The following is a 13,534-nucleotide window of genomic DNA, read 5'->3' as shown; positions in this document are numbered from 1 at the left end:
GCTGAGACAAATCACCTGGCCGCTGATTACGCGCAGCCAGACACCAGGGTGATTAGAAGAGCTCACCAGGAAGCGGTGCGCATCAGAGAAGCTTTGAAAACAAGTTTCATCATGGGCCTGTGTACGGTCTGACTGCTGTGTTTGTTTCCCCTTGATGAACCCTCCCCCTTGATTGACTCATTCCCGTTAAGCAACCCACCCTCCCCCTTCGATTACAGCTTGCTTAAGGAAATAAAGTCACTATCGTTTAAAAATCATGTATTCTTTATTAATTCATTATAAAAAGAGGGAGAGAACTGACAAGGTATCCTGGGTGTGGTTTGGGAGGAGGATAGGAGGGAAGGAAAAGGCCACTAAAAAAATTTCAAAGTAATGACAGCCTTTTGGTTGGGCTGTCCATGAGGGTGGAGTGGGTGGGTGCACGGAGCCTCCCCCCACATGTTCTTACACATCTGGGTGAGGAGGATATGGAACATGGTGAGGGGTGAGGGTGGTTACACAGGGGCTGCAGCGGCACTCTGTCATCCTGCTGCTGTTCCTGAAGCTCCATCAGACACCGGAGCATGTCAGTTTGATCACGCAGCAGCCCCAGCGTTGCGTCATACCTCCTCTGATCTTCGTGCTGCCACCTCTCATCTTGAGCGTCCCTCCTGTCCTCACGTTCACTGGCATCTTTCCTGTAATTTGATACCATGTCCTTCCACTCATTCAGATGAGCTCTTTCGTTGCGGGTCACTTCCATGATTTCCGAGAACATTTCGTCTTGCGTCTTTTTTTTCCCACCGCCTTATCTGAGATAGCCTTTGGGATGGAGTAGGGAGGCTTGAAAAATTTGCAGCTGCATGAGGGAGGGAAAAAAGGGAGAGAAGTATTTAAAAAGATACATTTTACAGAACAATGCTTATACTCTTTCACGGTGAACAACACTATTCACCTTACATAGCACATGTGATTTCACTACAAGGTCGCATTTTGCATCTTAATATTGAATGCCTGCAGCTCTGGTGTTAGAGATCTCACAGACGCAGGTCCGGGCAGCAGAATTCAGCTTGCATGCAGCCATGGTAAGCCATTGTCTTTCAGCTTCTGCAGCCTTCATATACACAGTGCCCTCCTTTCCCCAATACCAAGTAAATCCCATTCAGTGCTGCTTCTTTCCTGTTAACATGCAGCAGCAGAAACCACCACCCCCATCCAATTCTCTGGGATGATCGCTTTACCCCTCCCCCCACCGCATGGCTGATATCATGGAAGATCACTGCTAGCAAACGCGAAAAAGCTTAGCGCCAATCACACACCCCCCTTCCCCTTGCTTGGCTACCTGCAAGGAAGGATTTCTTTTAAGCAACAGGCAAACAGCCCAATAGGAATGGCCATCTCTGTCCCCTTAATTAAATTCCTGCATTTCAACTAGGTTACCATGAACGATATCACTCTCCTGAGGATAACACAGCGAGATAAAGAACGGATGTTGCTTGAATGCCAGCAAACACCACACGCAGCTAGCCTTTGTCATGCAATGATACCAGAGTATTTGCTACATGCATGGCGTGGTCAAGTGTCCTACCATGAAGGACAGAATAAGGCTGCCTTGCCCAGAAACCTTCTGCAAAGGCTTTTGGAGTACCTCCAGGACAGCTTCATGGAGATGTCCCTGGAGGATTTCCGCTCCATACCCAGACATGTTATCAGACTTTTTCAATAACTGTACTGGCCGCGAATGCATCCCAAGTCCTCAGGGCAAATTAATCATTAAAAAACACTTGCTTTTAAACCATGTTTTATATTTACAAAGGTACAGTCACCAGAGATCCCTTCCATGGCTTCATTGTGTGGGATAGTGGCTTGGGAGGGCTGGGAGGGTAATTCCGTCAGGGTGAGAAAAAGCTCCTGGCTGTTGGGGAGAATGGAGTGCTGTGTGCTCTCTGCAAGCTCATCCTCCTCTTCCTCCTCCTCATCTTCCCCGTCCACAGAATACTCAGCCATGCCCCACCTCGGAATCCACGGACAGGGGTGGGGTAGTGGTGGCAGACCCCCCTAGAATTGCATGCAGCTCAGCGTAGAAGCGGCATGTTTTTGGCCCTGCCCCGGACCTTCTGTTTGATTCTTTGGTTTTCTAGTAGGCTTGTCTGAGCTCCTTAACTTTCACACGGCACTGTACCGAGTCACTGGTGTGGCCTCTCTGCATCATGGCCTTGGAAATTTTTTCAAATTTTTTTTCATTTCATCTTTTGGAACGGAGTTCTGTTAGCACGGAATTCTCTCCCCATACAGCAATCAGATCCAGTACCTCCCGTGCGGTCCATGCTGGAGCTCTTTTTCAATTCTCAGGGGACTGCATTGTTACCTGTGCTGATGAGCTTTGCGTGGTCACCTCTGCTGGAGAGCTCTCCACACTGGCCAAACAGGAAATGAAATTCAAAAGTTCGCGGGGCTTTTCCTGTCTACCTGGCCAGTGCATCCGAGTTGAGATGGCTTTCCAGAGTGATCACAATGGTGCACTGTGGGATACCGCCCGGAGGCCAATACCGTCGATTTGCGGCCACACTAACCCTAATCCGACATGGCAATACCAATTTCAGCGCTACTCCTCTCGTCGGAGAGGAGTACAGAAACCGGTTTAAAGAGCCCTTTATATCGATATAAAGGGCCTCGTTGTGTGGACGGGTGCAAGGTTAAATCGGTTTAATGCTGCTAAATTCGGTTTAAACGCGTAGTGTAGACCAGGCCTCAGCAACTGAAAGTGAAGGTCTACTCTGAAATGTAAAAATGATACCCTCCTGCACAACAGGCCTGCTCCTTGTGTACATTCAGTCCTGGCTGCTCTCTTTTGTGACAAAAATAAGATGTTACTGCTTTTTTTGCAGCTGTTAGCCCTGCACAGCTCACATAGCCAAGTGAGAGTGAGCTGGATGCTGTTCCATCTTCTGCATCCACAGAAGATCCAGTCAACTATACCTGTGCAATTGCACCGAAGGAAAGGGGGACTGCACGGTATCAGTGAGGTTGCATTTTCAACACAGTGGGGTAACTGGGGCATCATTTGGCCTGTAGAACCTTTGTCATTGGTAGGGCCCTACCACGTTCACAGTCCATTTTGGTCAATTTCATGGTCATAGGGTTTTAAAAATGCTGATGCTGCTCTGTGCCTACCCGTGACTTGCAGTTTGGGGGGCAATGCCAAATTATGCCAGTGTTAAAAAGTGCCTAGGCATGGTCCCTGCCCCACCCCCCGTTCCGGCTCTGTTGGCAGGGTGAACCAGAGGGGGCTCCAGCTGCTAGTCCCAGCCAGGCTGGGGAGGGATGGGACTTCCTCTTCTCCTGCAGGGGTCAATTCTGAGGTGAGTCAGACCCACCTCCAAGAACCTCCCTCAGCTGGATGAAACTCCATGGCTGCTCCCTGTATAGTGACCCCTTCCCCCCGTGGCTGAGGAGTGATGGGGACAGAAATCAGGGTGGGGAGTGCTGAGCTTCCTGCAGCTGAGGGAGGTTCCCAGAGGTGGGTCTGACCTGGTCCAGGAATGGCCCATGCAGGAGAAGAGAAAGTCCCATCCCTCCCCAGCCCCGCCAGAACTAGCAGCTGGAGCCTGGTGCACAGTACGAACTCGCTGGGGCGCCCCCAGTCCTGACCCTCCCCAGGGCAGATTTCATAGGGGAGACCAGATTTCTCGGTCCGTGACACGTTTTTCACAGCCATTAATTTTTGGTAGGGCCCTAGTCATGAGTGATGAATCATGAGAAGGACAAGAAGCTGCAATGGCTCTCAAAATCTGGGTTAGGTTTGCAGAGACAGTAGTTGGAATAAACATCTTTTGACTTGTAAATTGAGAAGCTTTTATATGAAAACAGTCAGGAGACAATTCCCATGCTGGCATTTTTACGGCATACACTTTCAGAGTGAGGCTATATGTTTTCTCCAACTAACTAGACAAATGAATAATGTCAGTTAGGTGTGTCGGGGAAGGAATTGGGGTGGGAGAATGAGGAGGAAACTAACACATCAAAACAAAGATATGGCCTTTAATTTACCAAGAACACCAGAATACTGAAAAGGATATGTTGCACATTATCACACCCAGCTGTGCTTAATGTAATACGGGAAAATACAATTAATTACAAAAATAGCAGTACTACAGATATGTTTTTCTCATAAAGGTGTTAATGGTTTTTAATTGTATACTGTATTTGTATGCCACTTAATACAGAATGTTTTAAAAGTAACGAATTCAGATTGTTAGTACTCTGCAGAATTGTTAACAGCAGCAATTATTTGGATTCTATAAATAAATAATTAGAAAACATGCAAATTGGTTTTGTTCAATTGCATATTACACCTCTCTGCCAGGGAAATTTAAAAATTGTACTGGAAAGTTTTTTGTGTTTAAAATAGTGAACTACAAATATTTGCCATGATTCCCTATTAACAGACTTTTTTTTAATTTCCTAGGCATTGTATCCAAGTCCTACGAATGCCGACTGAAGGGTCAGGGAGCAACCTTTGTAGAGACCACCAGTCCTTTCACAGTAGCCGCCCTGGGAGAAGTTTCTCCAGTTAAAGAGAAGGCCCTTCGAAGTAACAGAAGACAATCCCAATCAGCTGAACAAGTGCAGCAAGTTATCATTATTCAAGGATACGATGGTGACTTTGCAATTGATGCCTCTGTGGAAGAAACGGCAGCAGCTACCCTTCAGACTTTGGCAATGGCAGGTCAGGTGGCAAGGGTGGTGCATATTACGGAAGATGGGCAAGTTATAACCACAAGTCAAAATGGTTCTCATGTGAGTGGTCTGGTTCCAGGACAAATACTCACTGAGCAATTATCAGGTGGTGCGACACAAGTGGTAGTGGTAGAAGGCTCTGTGGAGGGAACTGATATGGAGGAGGCTGTCCCAATAGATGCAGTGTCTGACTCCAGTAGTGCTGTGGTGCAACAGATAATGAGACAGGAAATTTTAGATACATCAGAAGCTACAGTACATCCTCCAGAGTCGTCCTCAGCATTAGATGCCCTCCTTTGTGCTGTAACAGAGCTGGGTGAAGTGGAAAACAAAACTGGACTCCTCAACAGAACCAGGCCTATTCACAAAGAGTTGTTACAAATGACAAATCAGGATCAATCCAATAATCCTAATGACGCTGAGACACAAGAAATACAGATGTTCCATGAAGTTCAAGGGACTCAGGAAGATATAGAACCGATGGAAGTAGTGACACAGGTCATTCACCCATCTACTATAATTGCATCTCAGGAGAGAGCTCAAGCTGCCTTCAAGAAAATGGTCCAAGGTGTACTACAGTTTGCAGTATGTGACACGGCTGCAGCAGACCAGCTGATGAAAGAAGGTGTCACTCAGGTCATTGTAAATGAGGAAGGAACGGTGCATATGGTAGCTAGAGAAGGCTCTCAAATAATAATGCAAGAAGCTGGTAGCCATGCACTCAGTGTCCAAAGTGAGCACATGGATTTAGTTGAGTCTGATGGAGAAATTTCACAGATCATTGTCACAGAAGAAATAGCTCAAGCCATGGTTCAGGATTCACATGGCAACTTCTCTGAAGGTCCAACCCATTATATTGTAACAGAATTACCACAAAATATACAGGATGAGACTGGTGTGTATTCACACACTGTGATAGAGACAGCTGAGTCTCAAGAGATTTTGGAAGCTGGTACTGCTATAAATGCTGAAGCTGCATCCCCTGATGGAACAGGAGAACAGTTAACTAGTATGGTCATTTATACAGAGAGTGGCTCCCAAGCAACAGTAATTCAGGGCCAGGGAGATAGTAATGAACTACAAGAAGTGTGAAGAATTGTTTCTTGGAAAATTAATAGACATGTATAGGAACTTAATTTGTAAAACCTTCATAATATGATATTCCTCCATCCAGGTGCCAGCCTCACTGTGTGAGGTTAATGTCAGCTACTGGGAAGAGTATACAGAAAAGGTATTATCTTATTACAATGGACAGAAAGTTGACCTGAGTATGATTAACAGGCATAATATGGTAAGAAAATGACTAAAGCTCCCCTTCCCTCGCCCAGATGAGTCAGATATGATTCTGGTTTGGTTTGGATTATTTTCTGAGTTCAGGGTGATTTCCTGGTTTATGCCTTGTCTGACTGTTTTTGTGGTTATGCTAAACATAATTTTTTCACTTTACATATACATTTTGTGAGCAAAAAAATTAAAAACCCAAAATCACACCACATGTTAAAAATATGAGGTGACAGTTTGTAAGTAAAGTTGGATACTACAAGTGTTGTCCTGTCTTCTTCAAAGGCAGAAAGCCTGACATTTGGTTTTCTAAAGTCTTGCTCTAAAATGTCCCTGGTCAAAAGCATCTCAGCATAATGACCCTTTCTAAATTTGTGTCTGAGAGAATCATTTTTCTTTAACTGTAGTTAACTCTTTCATTGTTTTGCACTGGACTTTGAGCAAGAGAGACCTCTGAAATCTACACTTTAGAAAAGGCTTGATACATGTATTCAGAAAACTGTCTTGGTTTAGAAAAAGATTAATGCCTGTTACTTGCAACTTAATTTCAGATATAAAAGTCCTGCATATGAAATGTGCATTTTGGGGAAAAAAATATTGTCACTGTCAATGTTTTGCTTTTCTTACAAATAGTGCTTCATATAAATACCATTTTGCAGTTCATTTTGTGAATAACTTTTTGAAATGTTAGGGATTTTTTTAATGAAAATTCTGACATTGACATTAACAAGTAGAAAAAAGGTGACCTTGTATTTCTTGCTTAGACCAGAATGTCAGTTATCTAGTTGTGGATACACTGCAACTGTTCAATGCAAGTTCATGTAGAAAAGATTTGTTTCCTGATACAACTGATTTTGTTTCTTTTAAAAAAGAAGTTGTAAAATATAAAATGGTAAGGGGGTTTGGTTGGGATTTTGGAGGAGGATTCTTTCAAATAAAATGTTAACATTAAAAAGAAGCATCATGATTTTTAATATTAAGCAATAAACAACACTGGCATTCAGCAGCAGGAAATGAATGGTATCGGTTATGTCTGCGCATTTTCTCTTTCCCTTTCTTTGGCTAGATAGATAGATAAAGATAAAAGAATCTAATTTCTGAAGTGTGCCTCATGCATGCTTAATATAATTGTCTAAGTGTTTAGGGTATAAACCAAGCAGACTCTAGAGATAACTGCATTTCCTATCATGATTAATATCTTAAAATCATCAAGTGTAAGAAAGTTGGGGAGAGGTAAAACAATAGTTTCTTCTTGGAGCAACTGTTTAAAAAATGTTTTTTTCTGAGGGAGTTGAATAGAAAAGGTGCCTCACTCTGAAGCTAGAAGATCCTACTGGCTTTTCATTCCCCCTCCCCCTCAGGCTTTAAGGTTGTATCTGTGTCAGACCCCCCAAAAAAGTAAATTTCAGGTTAGACTCTGAGATTCATAATTAGCTGAGTTTGACTTGCTCATCTTTCTTAGACGTGACAAGCTGTTCACTTTCTCTTAAATACTGTCTTCAGGAAACAGTGACAGGATCAACTCCCGTTTGTTATCAGGATAAAGGTGACCTTTACAAAATGATGGCCCTCTGCAAGACTCTCACAGATGTTCAAAACCTGAATGTTTTTCAGTGGAAATATTTCTTCTTGATCATTTCTCCTGTTAACTGTAGCCTTTGGTCTTGCGGCTTGGATGCTAATTCTTAGCTGTGCTTAGTCCTGTATGGCTAACCTTTCTGCTGCAGTACAGGGTGTTGACACTGACATGCTGCAGTTTACCATTTGTGATTTATTTAGGATAAATATGTCTCAGGTGGCATTTAATCCTTCATAAAACCAGTGTAGCCTGCAGTGTCAAACCAGCAATCACATTGTTTGCACAATGAAAAGAGCAGACCTTTGCATTAAAAAAAAAAAAACTATGCAGGAGATGTTTCTGGGCTTGAGAGTACTGGAAAGGATTCAGTAGCCTACAGTGTGCTGTCATTACCTGGAAACCCAGGTTAACAATACTTCTCTTTTAGCTTACAAGCCGTTCAGGACAACTGTTTTTTTTAAATGTGCACTTTCAAATTAATGTATTAGTGCCTTACAACTGTGGCATTGGAAATTAAGGGTGAAATTCATCCCAGTACATACAGTCCGCATAGGACCCTATGCACCAACTCTATCCCAATGTACAGGAGGGAAACAAGGTTTCTTGAGCTCACACAAGGTGTCTGAACAGTGAGGATGTGGAAGTGGGATGGAGACAGTGGTACATCACTGGTGGTGCTGGAACAGTTTTTATAGTGGGGGTGCTGCTGGTGGAAACCATGTATTTGGGTTGTTATTACCACTTCACCTCCAGCACCTGCATATCACTCCATGCATCCTCCAGCCATTCTGCTCCCCCTCATCCCCAGAAGCATAGATGCAGTCGTAAAGACACTATTCTAGCCCTGAGAAGTGGACACAGAGCAATTGTGCTGCCTCTGTATGGTCTTCAGGGAAGAATAATGCTTCTATCCATCCTCTTGCACTATCCTGGCTCGTGAGATTTGGCATGACATGTAGGGCTGAAGTGGTGTAAGGGCCCTTTAACCCTGGGGTAACTTTCACCTTTAGCAGAAGGTCTTGTGGAGTGGATCCTGCTTGTGAACAGTACAAGTAAGAGTGTATTTTTGTTGTTTGGCTTGAAGCACTTCAAATGGTTTTGTCTTGTGGTAAATCTTGGAGCTTTATGAAATCATTATGAGATCAGTTGTTAAAAATGCCATATTCATATATCACATCTGACACATTTCATTCTCTTCTGACGTTATGGCTGCCAACGTTCTCTGCTGGCTTGAATTTCTTTTAAATACTCATCTCAAATAATTGGTAGTGAAGTTGGATCATGTGAACTGTGAAGGTAATAAAAGCATTTAGAAAAGCATCAAGTTCCTGCACAAATAAACCAGAAAAAGGAGAGATGGCAAGGACCTTCCCCTAGTATCTTAGAGTTAAATATATACATACCTTTCAGGGCCCGTGTCTCCTGATGAATTCAGGCTCCATCTTTTGGGAGATATGAGAGCTGAGAGAGAGCAGGAAATTCTGTTTAGAAAAATATTTCCTTTAACAAAAAACAAAAAAAGCTACATCCCATTCTGCCTGACTACCAGCTGCACCTCACCATGGAAGGTAGACAAGCCAGAGCCAAGAGTTGATGTGCAGTACACACATGTGAATTGTGCATAATGCTGCAAGCACTGCTGTCATTTATAAATGCTGCCATAATACCACAAATGTTCATTGCGAGGTCCTAGAAGAAATATATTTGTGATCTTTATGGACAGTGGGTTCAGATTGTATGATCATTGTAGGAAATGCTACACAATGAATTTTTTTTGCCTGAGGCTGGGCCAGGACTGAACCTGAGCTAGCATGGAGGATTCCCCTTCAGGAAAGCATGGGGATTCAAGCCACTAGCCGAGTAGTACAAGGCAAACTTGTGCTGTTGGTGCAAACTTGTGCCCCAATAAACAGCTTTGGGATGTGAGAGAGAGTCCAGCATTTCCAGCTCTGTAGATTTCCTAAGCATAAATGCAGTAAATAGAATAAAGAGCGGAGAAGGATGAGGAGAAACGCCAGTCTTGAAATTTGAAACCAAGTTAGTTCTGCTGAGAGGATTAAGTAACAAAAAAGGGTCGTTAATTTGGCAAAATAAAAAAGAGCTGTGAGTTTTCACTTATTTTACTGTGCAATATTAGCCCATAATTTAAGATAGCACATGGTTCACTTAAACAGCCTACCCCGTTCCATCTTGTTGAAGAATACAATTCGTTTTCTACTCCTCTAGGGTGATATCATTTTATATGAAGAAAAAAGTTAGCTCAGATGGCAGTTATATGTTTCGGAAGCACCTTCTAATCAGGGATTGGTGATTCATTATTAGCTTCAGCAGGCGATCCATCTGACATGTAAGGGGAAAAAATTAGCAGCTGTCACTGCATGATGAGTTAATTTCCTGATAGGCCTGACACTGAAAAGCCATTTGGAGACATGGAGATGGCTGATGAGAAAACCTGGCGCTGCTTTATAATTGGAGAGAAAGAAAGGGCATAGAGACAGAGAGAGCTGGGGGGAGGGACTCAGACTAATCTACAAGTGGGGATGAATGTTTGTATATTTACTAAATAGGCTGCTTCACAATAACCTGTATTACAGTGTATATATGCTGTGGCAGTTTAGTAATAAGGACTGGGTCCTCTCATTTCCTTGCTATGTGTGTGTCATTATTTTTAGTCATTTGTAATTAGTACACCAGACGGTTTTAGTCTTACTTCCATCGGTGCATGTGGTGTACAAGCATGTGATTGGGTTATTTTACGGTGACATTGAAACCTGACATTTTCATAGAAAGGGGAAACAATGAGTCTATCCTTTTAATGGTTCCCGCTGCAATTTTCTTAATTGCAGCTCAAGATTTCAATCAATCATACACATATAAACTTATTTGGAATAAATAATGCTAAAACTTTCAAGGGCGCAATTGAAATTGAAAGGATATTAAAAGATATCTATTTGAATGTATGTAGAAGATATTCTCTCTAAGAATATATGCAGATATACATGTATTCATCCCCTAGGTAAGACTATGTTAAAGAATGGTCATATGAGGCCAGATATGTCCCTGGTGTAACTCCACAGGATTTAGCTCATAGATCTGAAACGGGAACGGCTTTTTTTCTTTCACAAGAATTAAATAAATCCATCATAAAGCTCTTAGCTCGAGAATAATTAATTTATTCCACGACTGCATGTTAGATTCCTTTTAACAAATTCTTTCAAAAGCACATAATTTTAACAGGATTTTCACTGTCAACAAAAGATAATTTGTGTCCAGGATAAACATTATAGCCAAATGGGCCAGCCATTTACCAGTCTGTTTGTACCAATTTAGCATCTAGTCGAGACATCTCATGTTTATATTTGCATACCTCTTAAATTGGCAGACTGGCATTTAGGGGCAGGTGTAGGGACATGCACATGAAAAGGAGTCCATCACATAACTGAACTGTGAAAAATTGGCACTAATGGCATTGAATTCAAGACATTGAACCAAGAAGTTATGATTATGTTCTGCAACGTCATAATGCCCTATACCATATCTGAAATATATTCCTGTCCTCTGGGAGGAACACGTTTACTGAGGATATTCCAAATGGCCAATTGTAATGCAGCTCCGTGCCCGATGGTTACAATTAACTGAGCTCCCAAGGATTGTGGGGACTACGACTGACTAGGAGAGCAAGCTGACAGAAAGCACTGGGAAGAGAAAATGCCTTTTCCACCATGCTTTGCAGTATCACCGTGTATTGCTCCAGCTTTGGGGAGCTCCAAGCAAAGTACACTTAACTTGTATTCTGCTCCCAGTGCTTCCTTTCTGGAGGTGATTTAAGTAGACCTGGGAAACAGAAAAATTGATGACTGATCTGTTGAACCCACTGCATCACATCATTCACTACCTGGAGTTTGGGGAGACTAAACTGCAGGCTCCTGCACAAGGGCCAGAAGCATGAGCGAGAGTCCTCAGGAGAGCTTCTTGGAGAATATGACACCCAGTCAGGTGAGTAACCCTTTATCTTTCCTTCCCAGCAAGTGGCCACCCAGGGGCCTGTGACCAGACAATGCAAGAGTGAAGTAGGAAGAAACTCAGGATTAGGAGGAACAATCTTTTGATTCTCAGCCAGAGCTTCAAAAAGGAGCCTCCTAGAATGCAAGCAATCAGGAACAGAGTTGTCAGAAAACAAGGGCAGTGGTATGCATCCAGGAACCGGGTGAGTACTCACAGGGTCATGCATGTAGTACTGGAATCCATAGGATGGTCCCATAAAGTAAGAAGAGTTCCTGCAAAGTGTTCAGGATATGCGGAGTAGAGTGAACGGGAAAGTTGTGGTACTGGGAGAATGTCAGCGTAGTTGGGGAACCACCATAGAGAACCAACCCAAACACTGAAGGATCATGACACAGTACGGACATGATCTGGTAGGGGGAATTCTTGTTTGTGGCATGACAAGAATTTCTAGTTCAAGGCAATAGAAAATCCACAATTAAATTGGAGGGAGATAATTAAAGTGATGTGGCCAGAATAGATTAGTCCATTTGGGCCAGTCCAGCACCAACAAATGGCCTGTGGTTTATCAGTTCCCTAGCCAGTGTAGGACACCTTTACACTAGGCAAGTTGGTGTAACAGGCTTTTCAAAGGGGTTCCTGAGTCCAGCCCATGTGGAAATTTCATTAGGAGTCAAGACTGAGTGAGAACCTGCAGGTTTGGCTTTAAGTGCAAAGAGCAGCATAAGGCTTCCAACTCTTATAAATGCAAGTGCTAAAGCTTACAGGAGAGGCAGAGGAGCTAATTCATAGCTAGTTCTAGCTCTGTCTTTTTAGACTGCCCCATATAGTCTGGTGGGAAGACAAAGGCAACATGGTTCTAAGAATAAGGATTTCTCTATTGATTAGTCTCTGGGGCTGGCATTGTCACTCTTGGATTATCCTAACGAGAATGCCAGAAATATTTTATAGGAAGAATTCTGTAGTGGCTTCCATACCCTTACCAAGACCCAAAGTCACATTTCAGAGGCACCAGTTAGAAATCAAGCCAAGACAGGCATTGTGCAATGAATGCTAAAATTAAGCAAGGTGTATGCTGGCTGTGTGGCAGTCCTTACCTACACATTGCCAATGGCTGACCTCTGTATCTCACCTTAGCAGAGATACCAAAAATAAAAAGCCTCTGGAGAATTTCCATTAGTTCAGCCTCTTTCTGAATTCAGAGGATTCCCATTAATAACCTGGCTGACTCAAGATTGTTCATTCAGTCTTGTGGTTGGACTGCTCAAGATGCAGAGGGAAGCACTGATGGCCGGAAGTGACATCAAATCGTCATTTACGTTTCTCCAGGTACATTCCATTGAGTTTGAGTGTCTGGGCTGTCCTGGTTGGTTTCATTTTCACAAAGCAGTGTCTATCACACGCTCGGGGGCTCACAAGACTTTTTTCGTTCGGGCAATAATTATAAGTGTTTATTTACCAAACAAAAAGAAAACTACAAAAACCTTCCACAGAGTTATGGTGCACCCTAACTGTCAGGCTGCCCTTCATCTCCAGACGCAGCTTTACAGGGGTTCTCCCACTCTAGCACCCCTGTAGGCCATCTGCCTAAGCACGTGACTCAGCTCTCCAGCTGAGAAGCATCTAGTTCAAGACCCCTTCCAGGGTAACAAAATGTCCAAGTGATGTCCAAAGCCCCAAAGACTCAATCTGTCTCCTAGGTCCTGTGCTAACCTCTTCCTGGCACTCCACTGCCCCAGCTCTGATATCAAGCACTGCCCCGCCGGGTCTGTCTACCTGCGACCTCTAGCCTGCAACAGCCTTTGGCACTTGGATCCTTCACAAGAACTTGCTGCACTTGACAGAACACTCTCAATTCAATTGACACCTGAGTCTTATAAATAGACTATCACAGGGGTGAGCAAACTACGGCCCATGGCCACATCTGGCCCATGGGACCATCCTGCCCAGCCC

The 13,534-nt window shown here is 43.3% G+C and overlaps 1 protein-coding gene and 1 long non-coding RNA gene across 4 annotated transcripts in view; one reads left to right on the top strand and one right to left on the bottom strand.

Annotated features, from left to right (window-relative positions):
- The window catches only part of ZNF407 (zinc finger protein 407), a 481,488-nt gene extending 474,481 nt beyond the window's left edge, over positions 1-7,007 (top strand). Inside the window, exon 9 of one of the 3 annotated variants that reach the window (XM_050941753.1) lies at positions 4,448-7,007. In XM_050941753.1, the coding sequence (XP_050797710.1) occupies positions 4,448-5,811 (1,364 nt within the window). In that variant the 3' untranslated portion in view covers positions 5,812-7,007. The remainder of the gene's footprint in view (positions 1-4,447) is intronic. The other 2 variants (XM_050941754.1, XM_050941756.1) reach the window with 2 other exon arrangements.
- LOC127045634 (uncharacterized) lies at positions 247-1,967 on the bottom strand. The gene is made up of 2 exons (XR_007772787.1): positions 1,806-1,967; positions 247-838 (listed from the first exon to the last, which is right to left on the bottom strand). It is a non-coding gene; the product is annotated as an uncharacterized LOC127045634 (long non-coding RNA).
- Positions 7,008-13,534: the final 6,527 nt, after the last annotated feature.

This window comes from Gopherus flavomarginatus, chromosome 2 (assembly GCF_025201925.1).
Source record: "Gopherus flavomarginatus isolate rGopFla2 chromosome 2, rGopFla2.mat.asm, whole genome shotgun sequence".
Classification (NCBI taxonomy): domain Eukaryota; kingdom Metazoa; phylum Chordata; order Testudines; family Testudinidae; genus Gopherus; species Gopherus flavomarginatus.
The sequence above is the reverse complement of the archived record's forward strand: the minus strand, read 5'-3'. Positions and strand labels throughout refer to the sequence as shown.